Source organism: Pavona decussata, unplaced genomic scaffold (genome assembly GCF_977016875.1).
Source record: "Pavona decussata unplaced genomic scaffold, jaPavDecu1.1 SCAFFOLD_52, whole genome shotgun sequence".
NCBI classification, from domain to species: domain Eukaryota; kingdom Metazoa; phylum Cnidaria; class Anthozoa; order Scleractinia; family Agariciidae; genus Pavona; species Pavona decussata.
This window is the reverse complement of record NW_028145474.1, coordinates 2330021-2346904: the sequence shown is the minus strand read 5'-3', so window position 1 is coordinate 2346904 and position 16884 is coordinate 2330021. Positions and strand designations below refer to the sequence as shown.

General features: G+C 38.4%; 1 protein-coding gene across 1 annotated transcript; it reads right to left on the bottom strand.

The window, feature by feature from the left end:
- Nucleotides 1-7588: 7588 nt before the first annotated feature.
- LOC146480899 (solute carrier family 22 member 18-like) lies at nucleotides 7589-15553 on the bottom strand. Its single transcript, XM_085109220.1, has 7 exons — nucleotides 15222-15553; nucleotides 13671-13914; nucleotides 12244-12282; nucleotides 11004-11228; nucleotides 10214-10428; nucleotides 9373-9474; nucleotides 7589-8453 (listed from the first exon to the last, which is right to left on the bottom strand). The coding sequence occupies exons 1-7, from the start codon at nucleotides 15423-15425 to the stop codon at nucleotides 8160-8162; spliced, it is 1323 nt and encodes a 440-aa protein (XP_084965346.1). The 5' UTR covers nucleotides 15426-15553; the 3' UTR covers nucleotides 7589-8159.
- Nucleotides 15554-16884: the final 1331 nt, after the last annotated feature.

Genomic DNA, 16884 nt, shown 5'->3' with positions numbered 1-16884 from the left:
ACTTTATCTTGAACTCGATAGTAGCTTGCTTGTGTCTGTGACTTATGTAGAGCCAGCGCAGCTAAATGTTCTTTCTCTTCTGGCATGTACACATGCACTCCAGTTGCGAGCGATTTTCTGACTATCGTAGCGGAGATTTTGCCTTTAGTCTCGATTCCTTCCCTCTGGAATGTTCTGTAAAGACAAGTGGATACTTGCGAACTAGTCAGCGACACGCCATTGCTTGAAAGAAATACTTCCTCAACCTGCGGAGCTGATGCTGTAATTTGGCTTCTGATGGTTCTCACGTACATCTCTATGAGCTTATACAAATCATCATAAACCCAGACAACAGCTGCGCCATAAGTGTCAGCAGTTTTGTGATCATTCACCAGCATCCTGTATCGCGCTGGATCTTCCTCCGTACCAGGATAATACACGGCCTCCTGAAATTCGCTAACTTTCATATTGGCAGCTACTCCACTCCTCCCACTGTTATCTATCAGCAAGCGCGTGATCAGCCAGTCACGCACTTCACAATGTGCTTTGTCACTGAGAACCTTTGAAACATCCTTTCCACCACTGGTGTGTTCCGATGATGAAGCGAGTTGCTTAATTGCATTAATATGCTGATATTCCCATGGCAAATCTGGAATAGGTTCTTGCTTGAAAGCAGTTTTTTGAAATCTTCATCACGCTTTTCAAGCTTTCTCTTGACAACTTTTTTCTTCTGGGCCGCTGACCATGATGACATGAGGTCGCGTCGTGCATTTAATGTCTCCATGGTTGCATTGGCAACGTTCTTATGCTCCTGAATAAGAAATTTGTAAAATAGCTTCAGGCTCATCAAATAAGATCTCACCGTTCCCGGCTGATAACGATTTACAGCATATCCAAGCCAAGTCTTTAAGACAGCGTCGCCGTCTTTTCCAGGAATTAACAGCACATGTACTGCGGGGCGTTCCTCTTGATTGTTACTAGTGACTGTTTCTGTCAGTGTCAACCTCTGGATAACACTTTGCACTTGACTCTTGTATTGGTTGGCAATCTTTTCATTTCGATAGCCGCCGTCAACTCCAACCAGCCACGTGTAAAATTCCAAGAGTAAACCATCTCCTGCGCTTTCATCTTTCTTGTTTTCAGGTTCTTTTTCACAAGAAGTCTGTACATGAGTTTCGCAGTCGCTTGGTACCCATTCTTGATCTAACGCATCATCGTTATCACTTGCATCTCCTTGAAATATTTCTTGAAATATTTCTTCTTGACTGCATTGATCTCTCTCTTCGAAAGCTCGCCTGAGATCATTCTCTGACTCAGTAGGAGTCTTAAAGGTTAAGCCTTCCTTCTCTTTTTCCTCGATGAACTTGTTGACTACTTCCTTCCAGGGCTCTTCACGATCTAAATGTGAGCCGCTTTCGCAGTTGTCTTTACCGATAAATTCCACTAACCCAGTCATCAATTGCTCACATTCTTCAAGATTGCAGGAAGACGTTTCAGTCGAACATGCTTCACTAGATTCTGTGTCCGAATCGTCATTTGGATCGTATTCTGTATCAGATTCATCGCTGTCAGAGACTTCAATGACGATGTTTGCTTTGTTGTCCATGATATTCACGATGGTAGCATCTTCCTCAATTTGGAGATCACTTTCGTAATTTTTATCGCCATCCGTGTTCTCTTCCTGACTCGTCTGTCCTCGGGACCCTGTCTCATTACAGGGATGGGCACTCTTAGACTGTTGTTTATTGTTGTTCCACACCCTCTCTACTAAGTCGTCACACTCTTCATCACTGACTCTCTTCTCTTCTTGATGCTTCTCCCTGATTATCTCTTCTTGTTCTTGTGTATTGTTTTCAACGTCAAGAAGTTTATGGACCCTCTTAAACTTGCGTTTCTTCTTCTCATGAAATCGCCTGACCAAAGCTTTACACTCTTCGTCGCTATCGTACTCATCTTGAGTTTTTTCAATTTTCTTTGTTTTGCGCCTTTCATTTTGATCACGGTCGCGGAAGCTCTTACGCAGAATTCTAACACCTTTCTGTTCCTGTGTAACCAGAGTGACATCGCTTTCAGGACTTGTGGTTTTGTCACTTCGCTCATCCTTAACCAAATCTTGTGTCTTGCTACTATCTTCTTCTAGCCAGTTCTTTCTCCTTTTTCTCCCCTCATCTATGCGTGAGCCCAAATCTTTAAGTGCAATTCTTGGGGCTTGGTCTAATGCTCTGACATAACTCGGGCTGCCTACCTCTAATTTGTGCACGTTTGATTGTAGATGTTTGTGAAGTTGGAATATGGGAGTTCGCTGTCTTTTGCAGGGGGATAACGGGCAGAACTTGACCCTACCCTTGGGTGGCTTCTTTTCACCAGATAAGTAGACATGTAGTTTTCGTTTAAGTTTGGACATGCCGTGTACCTCCTCCTGGTGTCGACTTAGATTTTGTACACTTTTTCCACACTTCAAACATTTCTTCGGAATCCGTCTTCGTCTTTTAGGTGGATTTGAATCTCCTACGCAAGGTGGGGCTTCAGTGTCGACAGAAGGGCCTTCGTCAGTACCTTTTCCAACTTCGCTCATTCTTTGAATTGCAGGCAAAGAAAATAAGAGAAAGTTTGAATGAATATAAGTATCATACCCATTTATTCCTGTATATAAGAACTTCGCGTACGCTTGATTTTGTGATTCTATACGGTTTTCGAACGTAAAATTTACATTTCTCTCCCATCCCCACAACCACCACACACACATTTGGAGCATTAAGTGACAATAATAATTATTGACATAGGTGACTAGTGTGACTATCATGCATTGCGATAAGCAAATTACAATTTAAGATGCACATAGCAAATTGAAATTCGTACGGCCTTTACTAACCAGTTTCTCAAGGTCTAATTTTCGCACAATCTTCATAAATGCTTCTAGAGAATGTGTCCGACACAGAGAAAACAGAAATTTTATTGGGTAATACATTTGCAATGACGCCCTTTATTTTCCAAATACAGAATAACGTAGGCTGGCAACCACCTTTGCTTTCTCTTCCGTGTGCTATTTCTTATATTAGTATACACCACACAAGTGAAAAGCACTTTTCGCGCGCGCTGATTGGCAGCTCGGAGGTGATTAGCCAAGTACTATTCACCTCCGAGCTGCCGAAGAGAAACAAGATGGCTTCCCGTTTTGACACGGTCACTTAAGAGGAAATTATTTCGATAAAAGAGGCCGCTGTTAAAAAAAGGAAACATAAATTGAACAAAGTTTGATTTGACGGCATTGAATGGTAAGTTATTTTATCTCTTAACCTCATATTCTAAGGCGAAAAATGAAATAAAAATCCCTTGTTTACGAAAACTGCCGAGCACTAAAATTACAACGGAAACAATAAAGCATGTAAAATTTTTTAACTCGGTTTCAACAACAAGACGGATTTCACAGAAGAATTGAAGAAATGACACTATAGGAACTAAACAAGTGTCTCCAAAAGTTTTATTTGTCTGCAGGAAAGCGAGGCGGAACTTTCTACAATAGGAAATCGCTTACTGCATGGTGCGCGGAATCTTTTAAAATTTAATACCATTTGTCGGTATTATAGTTATTCAGCTTGTGTGGTATATACTAAAACAATTATTCACCTGTCACCCGTTACGTGACATTGAGTCACGCTTAATTGTTGTTCAGTGAAGATTTTCACACGACAAGGACATGCGGCAAGGACACGCTTGTCTCAAGGACACATCCTTTGTCTCAACAAACTTCTTAAAGATCTCCACAAATAGAACGCAAAATGTGTACATAATTATCCTTGCTTAAATATAATGTTAATGATAACATCGACTTGTTCGAGACATGTTTGAGATTCAACGCACGGAAAGATCGCAAACATTTAAATTGCACACTTACATCACATCGATTTCTGCAATATGTACATTTAGAAGAGGTCTGCAGATACATTCATCTCACCAGTGAAAAATCTCAATTAATAACGCCGTAAATACTACAGGAGCTGCACAAACCCTCACGAGATACTCGTCGCGTCGCGGACTTCCTGACAGAACACGTTTTTCAAGACCGCTGGTCAAGTGAAGAAGCGGCGCGTTCAGTAAGATGGTCTGCATATAAGTTACCTTTTGAGTCCCGCCTGTGTACTGTAAGGCCCCTTTTCTTTTCACAAACTAAACTGGCAGCGATCGTTCTTTTTGTTTTCGACTTTGCCACCATTTGGCAGTGCTGGATTAAAACTGGGAAAATGAAAACGGCCAACAATTAACCCTCCCCCCCCCCCCCCCAATCCCTCCCAGATAAAATAATAATAAACGAAGAAGAAATCCACTAAATCTCTGCTGCTGCTGCTGCTGCTGCTGCTGCTGCTGAAGAAAGTCCAGCTTGTCGTAAAAAAAAAGCAATCTTTCGGTATTCATTATTTAGTAAAAAGAGAAACCCTTCAGGTGGCTGGTATGTCGGCTAATAATGTCCGCGGCTGAGAGATTGTCCGAAAAATTAATTTTGCTTTGAGGGCAAATGTGAAATTTTGAGGACAATCACATTATCAGCCCACAAATCAGCAAGCCACAAAGGGGTTTAGTTATTTTATAACCCTACGATTAATTTTCATATCGCGCAAAAACCGCTCGTAAAAAAGCCAGTGTTAAACTAATGGCGGATGCACGCGATAAACGTCACAGTAAACAAGTACATTTGATTGGTTTACAGTAACTTTATTTTCACTGTGATTATATAAAATGACTCAGTTTAAGTCTGCGTAGGACTAAATCCGTACTCCTAACTGTCTTAACCTTAAAAGACGTTGGCAGCATATTTTGTTGACTTTTTTGTACTTTTGCGATCAGGGGACTCTACAAAACGAGTTAGTTTTCTTCCATGTAAAGTAATTAAGTTGAAAAGGTGAAACTCTTGTACTGACTTTCTTCCTCTGGCTTTTTTTTTTTTTTTTCTGACGGAAATAGTCGGAGGACTTTGCACCACGGAACATAAAATAGCCAATATATAAAATCCTGCGAAAATAAATGGGCGGGTTGTAATTACTAATACGTACTACTGTTTGGTTATAAATACCCTTGGTATTTGCTATGGTAGCAATTACCCAACTTTTGTAGCAAATACTCTCTGTCGGTATTTGCTACGGTAGCAAGTACGTACGTCGGTATTGGCTACGGTAGCAAATACTTACTTTTGGTAGCCAATACCTACAATGAGTATTGGCTACGGTAGCAAATACTTACCTTTGGTAGCCAATACCTACAATGAGTATTGGCTACGGTAGCAAATACCCTATGTAGGTAGCAAATACCCACGACATTCTGACTCTCTCTCTCTCTCTCTCTCTCTCTCTCTCTCTCTCTCTCTCTCTCTCTCTCTCTCTCTCTCTCTCTCTCTCTCTCTCTCTCTCTCTCTCTCTCTCTCTCTCTCTCTCTCTCTCTCTCTCTCTCTCTCTCTCTCTCTCTCTCTCTCTCTCTCTGTAAACCCAATACTATCGAGGATGAAACCCATTTTCTATTCCATTGTCCTAATTATTCATCCATTAGAAATAACTTTTATGATGAAATCAGTACTAAATTTCCAAGCTCCAAAAATTTACAAATCACATAATTTATTGTAGCGTTGATGAACTAAACTGATTATCTTGCTAATAAGTAGATGGTTAAGTTGATTTCTTCCTGTTTTGATTTAAGAAACAATTTGTTACCAAGAAACATAATCTGATGAAATTTAATTTTCTTCTCCGCCTTCTTTTTTGTAGTTGGTATTTTACGTTTTCACTGGCAATAGCACAACTTCAGGACTCTCTTGACGCTTTTGCAATACTGTGACAATTTATATGGTCATGCAAATAATGCTTATTGTTGTTGTTGTTGTAGTTATTAAGGCCGACTCGAAAATTTGGTTTTATTAACAGAGGTTGTAAGATATTTTGACCACCGTAAAAAGATTCGAGTAGGTTCGAGTGCTGACGTTTCGAGTGCCAGCTATTCCAGGTTTGTCACACGACGCTATTTCCAGAAATCCAAGGTGTGAGTGGCATTCTCCACGTTGTTCTTTATATATGAGGGGGGTGAATAGGGGTATGTAAATCCGCCGATCCGCTAAAATTAATGGCTGAATCCGTCGATCCGCTCAAAAAATCAACTAAATCCGAATCTGCAAATTGTTTGCCGCGTTAGATGATACGCGAGATACAAAGCGACTTCAGTTGTTGGAGTTGCCTTGCGTGATATTGTGTTTTAGCGTTGAGGATGACTATCAACGAAATATTTATGTAACCAACGTCTGTATCAAAACAAAATCTTGCAGATGCGAGAAAAAAGAGCAAACTTGAACTTCCTAACAACCAAAATCCAAAATCCGGGCCCCAAAACTGGATAAAACCGCGATCCGCTCTGATCATAGGATCCGCAGATCCGTTAAAATTTCGCTCTGAATCCAGAATCCGGGCTAAAATATTCACCAAATCCGCCGATCCATAGACCTATTCACCCCCCTCATATATGATGACAGTTGGAAGAAGCTGTATAAATATCGAATTTTTCTTTAGTGATCTTATCTTCTATTGACCTTAATGTTCGATCAAGAAATATTATTTGGAGAAATAAGGTGCTGGTTTCTATGGAGTAAAAACCAGTAATAAACTGTGTTTGCAAGGACCACCGTGACAAAATAAAAGTACCGGCTCATGTAGTGAAGGATCTAATCAGCAAAGAAAAAATATCAAAGAACAAATTATCTAAAAAAGAGCAAGGTTGATTTAACAATCGCAAAGTTTTATTTTTTCAATATTCGAAAGGCATGGGCTTTCTTCTTCAGGAAGAAGCCTTGTAAAGAAGCTTTTAGTATGTGGTTACCGGTAATAGTATTCTAGGTTAGTTAGTTTAGTTAGCGATGATTTTGGTTATATTTTATCTTTTATCTCTTTATAATCTTTGCTGAAGGGTATGTTTGAGACTGCCACCCTATAAACTCCGGCGGGTGGGGAGGGGGGGGGGGGGAAGAGGGGAATTCTTGTGACTTTTTGGTGGGGGTGTGCAGCTCAGTTCTCCAAACCCTGACCCTGTTTCAGACCAAAATATGTCCTGTACCCTTTTTCAGACCATAGTTCATTAAAGGCAATGGTTATGAAACCTGACAAACTTCTTTGTTAAATGTTTTTGTTTGCCTTTTTGGCCTTGACCCTGCACAAACAACAATAGAATTTAGAATGTGCTGGAGCAACTGACCAATCAAGACGTTTTTGTTAAGATATTCAACTGTGGTGTGAACGTTAAAACAAAGGATTGTGCAGGGTCGCACCCCTTCCAACATAAATTGCAGCACCATTGTTTTCATGGCAAGGTTTCCTGACCAGTCCCTCAATTAACTATGTTCAGACCTAACCTGTAGAATTCATTACCCATTTTCAGACCTGGTCTCTAGAACCCATACCCATTTTTGTAAAATTCATACCCATTTTCAGACTATCAGACCAAAATGATTAAAATCTAAACCCATCTTCAGACCAAAACTGCTCAAAAACCACACCCTTTGGTGCCACACTCACCCATATAGCTCATACAGGGGATTTCTCCCCCAAACCCAAATAAATTAGCTCTCAGGAGTCAAAAGTTTGTTTTCTTCATTTTAATTTTCAAGTCTACTAAAGCTATTACGTCAGTACAAACCAATCCAATTTCACGCCTTTCTAGACTGAGGTATATTGTCCAATGGTTTTAAATAAAATATATCAAAATATAAATATACAGCACTGTGCCTTGCATATTAACTAGAAATAAGAATTTAAACCTTAATTTATACACTGGGTGGCCAACAGTGGCAGCAGTGAATAAAGTTGGTATCTATAGGGGCACTGTGTAACATTTCAAACGCTAGCACAATTTACAATCAATTATGAACAAATACAACCCTACAAAGTAAAAAAATCTACAGATTAATTTAGCTACCATTTATAACTACATGGCTCAAATGATTTTTAACCCTTATACAAATGAGTTATTATTCCGATGCAAAGTACCTTGAAGTTCTAATTTGGACTTAAACAATGCCTTAATGAGGTTGCATCTTTGCTCCAAAAAAATCAAAACCTTCTCGCACTTTGCCTAATACTTTCATAATGAAGTTCACGGCAACTTGGAAATGACCTATTCTGAACCTCCGCCTTCCCATTATCTTATTGTATTCAAAGTGTCTCTTTTCCATGTATAAATAAAAATATGGCCACTGCGGCATTCACAACAAGTCCCAAGAGGCCAAAGGAAGGCCATCCATAGTGTTTATACATAAGACTCCCCAGGGTGGGAGAGACAGTTCGTATCAGTGAATTGGTTGCCATGGAGAGACCTAACACTGCACCAGTGTCCTTGATGGTGACGCTTTTTGTCATGGCTGATGTTGTGATGACATTCAAAGTAGTTCCACCGACCACCATTGGTATGATGACAACACAGAACTGAAAGATGTCTGTAACTATGTACTGAAAGAGAAATAGAATTATGGTGAATATTACTATTTTATACAGTTTCAATATTATAAATTCAAAAGTGTGTGTATTTTTCTCAAATGTTTAATATCTCTCATACCATTAAGAAATTTTGGTAGTATCATCATCATTATTATTTTTTATAACTTGCTATAATTTATTATTTGCTCCGATTTCCTCACAATTCTGTATATTACCGGTGACCTACACTTAGTTTCTAACACTCCCACTCCAGGATACTATATTGCCATGAAATGCACCACAGACACTGCACAAGTAGAGACAATTTTGTCCCAATTTTTAAAGCTGATGTCACGTTTAAAGATTCTCTTTTCTAGACAGACCTATATAACACGACAAATAACATGTTCTTTCCTTACAGCATTACTCACAAACGTCTCCTTGAAACCAACAAACGTTAACATTGATTATATTTTGATCTAGATCCATAAATATGCATACTGCATGTATGTAAAGACGCTTTTTATGTAATGTTTAAAAGGCAAGCAGCAGTGTTTTATCGGGATTTAAAACCACAAGAAGCAGCCGAGTGGTTTTAAGCCCGATAAAACATGTGCTGCGTGTTTTTGGAACAGCTTCAAAAACATTCCTGGAAAAGCGTGTGTCAAGAGAGTTCATAACAATGATGCTTTTGTGAATGTTGGAAATAAGCATACAAGAAAGACATTAAACACTGCATGCTAATAAGGAAGAGGTTTTATCGGGATTTAAAACCACTGCATGTGATACATGTTTTATCAACCATTTGACTGGTCAATGGGTTTATGAATTATTAATGAGTTTTTGAAACACATCCTGTCATGATGGTGACCCAAATATTCTTCCACTTGATATCTTATGTCACTCAGTCCTTAAATTATAAAATATACATGCATTCATATAACTTGCTTACCAGCAATGCATAAGCTAATGCAATCACACAAATAGCACCTCTTAATAACATAGCTTCACTAAATCGTCTGGATAGGACACCTACAATCAGTCCTTGAACAAGCTACAAAAAAAGGTATCATGATAAGTTTCCTCTGGCATGTAATTAAACTTTTTTTCCACTTCCCCTCTAGAGTGAGCACTATAAAGGTCAAACTGAAAAATAATCCTACACAATTTTCATTTTCTAAGAATACAAGAACTAGCAAAATAATATAATACCACAGGAAAATACAGCACAATCAAACTTTCATTTGAATCGTCCAATTCATGATTTCATACGCCAGTCCAACTTTAAATATAATTTAGAGCAAATCTGTACAGCATATAGACAACACCACAGGAAAGTACTGCTCCATAGCTTTCATTTGAATGGTCACACTTTAGGATTTCATGCACAGACTCAAAATTTAGAACCACCTTGTACAGCATAATAAACAACACCACAAGAAAGTACTGCTCAGTACTACGCTTTCATTTGAATGGTCGCACTTTAGGGTTTCATCCACAAACTCGAAAGTAGTAACAAGTAGACTTTGATTAATTTTTAACCTTGTTTTTATTTTTTACTCGATAACTTGACTTTCTTACTATGAGGAACATATTTGCTTTTATCTATTTTGTTAGGTTATGTATTTAGGTAGGTTAGGAGGGCTCCACTGAAAACCACCTTGGCGAGTTGGACCCCTCATTCAATATCATTGTTATTATTATTATTATTATTATTATTATTATTATTATTATTATTATTATTATTATTATTATTATTATTATTATTATTATAATTATTATTATTAACTTACAATTGAAAGGCCTCCAACATAGGACATGACAAAGCCATTTTGCTGTGGCTCCAACTTGAAGTATTCCATAGAAACCAAAGAAAACATGGACTGAAAAATTCCAAACGGGATTCCAGTGATAATCTTGATAGTTATTAAGAAGAGCACTGTTGGAATCTTTAGAAGTCCTAGGATCTTCTTGATGCTGAAAACATTGTCCTTCTGGTCGACATTTTCTGAAACACACATTCAAATGCGCAAAAACAAAAATACATCTGTCATGGGACATGATGATTAACCTGTTCCAGACTCTTGGTTTGTCTGCTAAGTGCCAGATGACATAGTAAACAATGTACAGATTTGGTAAACTTACACCCCTGAGCTAAAGCTAAATTAGCGAGCTGGGACGGTCATAACAAGTTTGTTCGAAGAAGACCCACCTTGCCCGGGGTAGGGGCCTTCTTGAAGAAACCACCCATCTCATTAACATTACTAACAAAATTTTAATGGCTTTAAAATATTTGAGTTGACAGAGAAATATTCAGCTAGCAAGAGTCAGCACTGCTTATGATAAACAAGAAAAGTGAGGTTTGTTGAATCTCACGGTCATTTTGCTGGATAGAAGGATAACTATGCAATAAAAACACCATCTTTTGAGGTTGAGGAAGAGGGTGCAGGCAGAGACCACCATCTATCTTGTAGTCTGGTGGGTCCTGTTTTAGTATTAAAATAGTAGTTTTGACCACTTCCCTAAGTTTAACATTCTACATATGAAAAAAATTAATGGGAGAAACTTATTGCAGGCACCTACCAGTGTGCAATGAGTCATCAGTGGACTTGTCTTCTTTTGACATTGCCTTAGTATTGCTTGGGATGAAGAGCAAAGCTATGAAAATACTCAGAAAAGAGAAAAATGCTGCAAAGAATGCTGCAGACTGTTCTCCATAATTCTTTGTGATAAGACCTCCGATAAACGGGCCAATCACCATTCCAGTTGCATAGGACACGCCCAGTTTACCAAGCGCATCTGCACGACCTGTCATGACAAATAAAACAACAATTATCACTACGGAGAAGATAAAAGATTCTCACAGTTATCTATATGCAACCAGACTGTTACCAAAAAACCTGAAAAAATTCAGGCTCGAAAAGGATTTGAACCCATGACCTCTGCGATGCCGGTACAGTGCTCTGCCAACTGAGCTATCAAGCCAACTGGGAGCTGGTCATATTGTGAGTTTGCAATGTACCCATGAAGAATTAATAAATGAATGTGAATATATGAAACATATATTTGAACTGCAGGCAAAAGTTAGATTAAATAGAAGAAAGACCGCCGCAATTATTTGCAGCTTAAGCAGCCTGAAAAAAATTCAGGCTTAAACAGGATTTGAACCCATGACTTCTGTGATGCCAGTGCAGTGCTCCAGAAACTAACTGAGTTATCAAGCCAACTGGGAACTAGTCATGTTCTGAGTTAATAAATAATAATATACCCATGAAGAATAAATGAATATGAATAGAGTGTGTGCACGGCGGCCATGTTGAAGGACTAAAACAATAGAAGATATTTGCATAAAAATAGAAATTATATATTTCCCAAAGGAAAATCATTGTTAAGTATTGTTTTGGTCCTCCAACATGGTCGTCACACACACACTCTTTATATATGAAAATGTATATGCACTGCAGATGAAGGATTATATAACTGAAAGATTTTTGCAGTTATCTACACAACCAGACTGTTACCTGGATTATTTTTTTCAGTTTTTTCTTTTTTTTAAACAGTCTGGTTGTGTAGATAACGGCAAGAACCTTTTCTTCTGTAGGCTTCCATCTGTAGTGCATATATGCATTTTCATATTAAAACTATCATATTGGTAAAAAAGAACAGAAAAATTCAGGGATTCAACTGACTGATGAACTAAACGCTTGTTGATTGACTGAGTCAGACTTGCTAATAACTGACCAATTAGTTGTCTGATTAATTAATATTGATCAATGAATGGACGTACAAATCAATGGATGGAAAAATGTATCATCAAGCTCACCTTCTTTATCGGAGATATCTGTTACCACCATCTGTGATCCTAAAGGTAAAAGATATACATGTTACAGGTTAAATTTGATTTCAGGTTAAATTTTTTAAAGCTAGGTCGATTCTCAATTTCCTTTGTCTCCTAGCACTAACTTCTCATGAATTAGGGTTAGGAAACAAAGAAAATTGAGAATCAACCTAGGTTAAATCAAAATTAACCTCAAATCAAATTTAACCTGTAACACACAAAACAAAATAAATATATTTTTCATTTCACTACACTTAAATAATTATTAATAATTATTATCAATTTTTTAAGAGTTTGTTTTTCTACCAAAAATGATCAAATGTGATTTACACAATAAAATCATTAACAGCTTATAAATGCAAACAAGCTAAAAAGCTACTGTATTAAAAATTGTAAAAATTCAACATAAAAAAGTAATGGTGCAACATATAACATTTAAAAATTAAGTCACCTTAAGTTTGACATACAGTTAATTTCTTCCCAGGTGTTTCATTCCCCCACAAAATTAAAAGTAAATAACATCAAAAGAAAACTCAAGTTAGCCATTACATTTCATCACAGTTGATATTTCTGAGATAATTAAACAAATTAAATCTGAACAAAGATATTGACATTTGTCAGAGGTTTCTTTGAAGGCCAGGTACCGTACATTACTTCGTAACTGTCTGTAAACATAACTTTGCCCTGTTGCATTCATCATCTCAACTGATCTTTTTCCATAAAATAACATACCCAAGTCAACTCTCTTGCCCAGGGCTCAGTTGCTCAAAGCCCGATTAAGCTAATCCTGGATTAACATGAACTTTGATTCAAGTTTAAAATTTTTACTAATCGACCCTCAGTTGATGACTTAGAATTTTCTTTACCTTTAGCTTGAAATTAGGCTTAAATTATAGAACCACTCTGCAAGAGCGAGATGAAAACCTCGAATAACTTTTAATCATAGATTAGCATTAATCAGGTTTCGAACAACCCGGCCCAGGTGCACTTATTGCCTGCCTGCCTTTTCAAACTCTTAATGAAACCCCTGATTTGTGTTAAGGAGTACAAGTAGAGGAAAGATAAAAAAGCAGTCAGAAGAAAAAAATTAAAAATAAAATAAAAATAAAATAAAAAGCAGTCAGAAAGACACTACAGTATCCTACAGTAGGTCTTCCAGGAAATATCCATAGTCCCCATCCATCCCCCCCCCTCCCCCGCTCCCCATGGGACGTTATTGGAGATTGTAAGGAAAAGAGAAGTATAATAATAGACAAAAGAGTTTAAAGAAAAATATGAAGCTACAAATTGGAATTTCCAGGGGCGCTGAAGGACCAGGGAGGGGGATCCAAACAAAACATTTTCCATGGAGGCATCATATTTTCTGGAACAACAAAATCAACATAACACTAAACACATAAAGTTGTACAAACCTTGCATTGCATGCATGAAAACAGATGGAAGCCTTGAAAGAAACAGCATGCTTACAGTTGATGCTAGTCCGAGAATGGAGTAACTCATAGCCGCAGCAGCAAATGCCAGAACCAGAGCTGCTCTACTGCCAAAAATGTCTCCAAATCTTCCAAATATCGGCCCACCACACAGCTGAACCACCGCAAATGTAGTTTGAAGGTAACCAAACACCACTGGGTCAGCTCCAAGTTTCTTGGATAAATACTGAAATCAAAGATAAATGGATTAAGTTTCAGTTCATCAGTGATATAATGAAACAATATATGCAGTTGAATCTGAGCAGGTTTGATCGCTTCTTTGCCAGTACTCCAAAATTTATTTTTCCCTTATTCACCCCTTTTTTGTTACAAGGGAGCGGTGCATGGGTTTCCCCACAATATATGCATATAAACTATATAAAATTGGTAATTAAAAAAACCTATTTACAAGGATATAGAAATACCCATGCATTAGTAAAGAAAAGTACAAGCTGTAGGAGAGAAAATTAGTTATTGCAAAAGCAAAAGTCCTTAACTGAGGACCAAAATTACAAGTAATATTATTGAGAGGTATTATGCGAGGGAATGTTGCATAAATTCCCTGTTGTTGTCAGTGTCTTTTGTTTGGCCACATTTAGAACATTATTAAAGACGGGATCATTAGATAATGCAGTTTCCTGGGTTTTGATTGGCTTATCATCCACACCACTGAACCCGTGAATTTGGCCTTGGTGCGATGCCTCCGGAAGGCGCTTTATTATTGCTTGCCGGGGAAGTCATACTCTCCATATTTGAAGACATGCAAGGTTGACAGCTCTGCATTGATTGAGTGGAAACAGAGGATGGTGTTAGCTTAACATTTGTGCTTGCAAGTGTTCCGAATCAATTTCCATAACAAGAAAGTTAATTAACAATTACTGACAGATTGTACAATTGTACAAAATTTTAAATTCTTTGATGCATACATGCATTTGGTAACTGGTTTCATGGTACAGACAGAGATGTACAATGCCACCTGTAAATGAGATCCAGACGTTTATAGGTGGTTTACATTGCCGCCATGTTGGCCAGGGACAAAAGAAAAGAAAATGTTCTCACATAGTTTGCATAAAAATGGAGGTTAAGTCCCAAAGGAGAAAAATCTTGTTGTTCCTGCCGCCATGACGTCACATGCAAACCAACAGAAGTCCAAAATGTCAACGAGTAGAAAGAGCGAAAATGAAGCCAATATATAATTTGTACAATGGAACACTGTTTATTGCATAATGTTAGGACAGCTGATTTATGATATCATGCCTTGAATAAATTAATTCCTCTTCTGTCTTTTTCTCTCAGACTACACTAAGTGTTTATTCACTAAGTGTTTATTGACAAAAACTCAGCATTTTCTGTTTGATTTTTCAGTTCGATCTTTTTATTATCAGGCTTCAACAAAGTGAAGAAGCTTTGCTTGATCTCATTTAAAACATCCTGACTTAATTCAACTTCAGCTTAATGTGAAACGAAATTTGTAAATAAATTACTCTCTCTTACCGGCAGGACTCCGATCTGGACCCAGAAACAGGACGAATAAAGAACTGCGTTTAAATGTGTGTTGAAAAGAAGCCATTTCCGATTATGCCTAAAATCCACCGCGGTTTTCATGCTCGTATCCGAGATAGAAACCATTTGATCTTTGTCTGAGCTGATTTCTCCATTCATGTCAATTCTCTTGCGAACATCAGAGTCTAGGGACATGTTTCAGTGAAGTAAAGACTCGTAGAAAAGCGGCTTTGAATCACTTTGATGTGGATGTAGGAGGCAAGTTGTGTGAAGGCTGAAGGCCGGTATGGAACAATTTGCCATGTCACCGGGTGAAGAAAGTTTTTGAATCCACTATCAGTTAGGTCAGCGGAAATAAGCACAAGGACACGTGGAGCAATTCTACAGGGTCTTCTGCTTGTCTCCGTCTCCTCCAAGAAAGCCCAAAAATTCAAGACCTTTGTCACTCGGCAGCCATGTTGAGTCTCAGAGGAATAAAAAGCTTTGTTTTTGCACGGTAAGCTTTGCCCAGACGCGAATTCAGTACAAGGCCTACCTTGCAAAAACAAAGCTTTTTGATCTCCTGAGACGCAACATGGCCACCATGAGATAAAGGACTATGTATATGTAAACGGTTGGTGGCGAAAACCAAGTGTCAGCTTGCTGGGAGTCCCGGGCGGGGAAGGGGGGGGGGGGGGTACTTGGGTTTAGTTTTGCTGGGTATGTGCCGCTGGCCTCGCAGAGTCCCTGCCCCATTATAATTTATTTTGTGGCCAGTTATAGACCCCATCTTAGTCACTTTTGGGAAAATGTAATTTTCGCGATCCCAACTAAGTCACTTTCTATTTATGCATGTACTTTATCAATCCTCTAATTAGGTCATCCTAAAATGAATTGACACATTTTTTTAAATTGAATGAAGAACTTTTTACTTTTCACATACAGTACAAGCATTCTAATCTTCCTAGAATTTTCTTACTCCAAAAACCAGAAAATGTGCGACCCCATTCTAGTAAGTCTATTGAAAATGCAACCCCATTCTAGTCAATCCAGTCGAGCCAATGCGAACCCATCCAGCGGCACATCCCCATTAGCCTCTTATAAGGAAGTAACCCCCCCGGGCTGGGAGTGTGCGTTACGTTGGCGAATGTTTCACTACCCTAACAACAAACCAATTAGGATGAAAACCAACACGAACTGGATATATGTGGCAATCCAGGCAAAGAGATCAGTTTGGTTTATAGCTCGTCAGAAGACTAAGGTTTGGAAAGAATGAAAAAGAAAAAAAAAGGAAAATGACAGAAGTTTAACAGGTCATCTCTTCTTTCTCGGTTTGCTAAATAAATAAAAATAAATAAATTTTATTTACCTTCGGCAGAGTTTTCAGAACAAAGAAATAATTTAAACTAAAAAATGACACAATTAAAAATCCCAACTGGCAGGAAGCAGACCAGCTGACTATTTACACACAAGCGCAGTTGAACTACGGGCTACCGAGCGGAAACAACTCCAGCTAGCGGTCAGAGCGGGACTTGAATCCGGGAACTTCGCATTTCCAGTCCGGCGCCCTAACCGCTCGGCCAGGATCATAGCCTGCAAGCGTTTCCGTGCTGTTTCCGAGCAAGGACCGCGCAAAAAATGGCGCGAGTAAGCAAGGACCGCGCGAAAAGTAGGA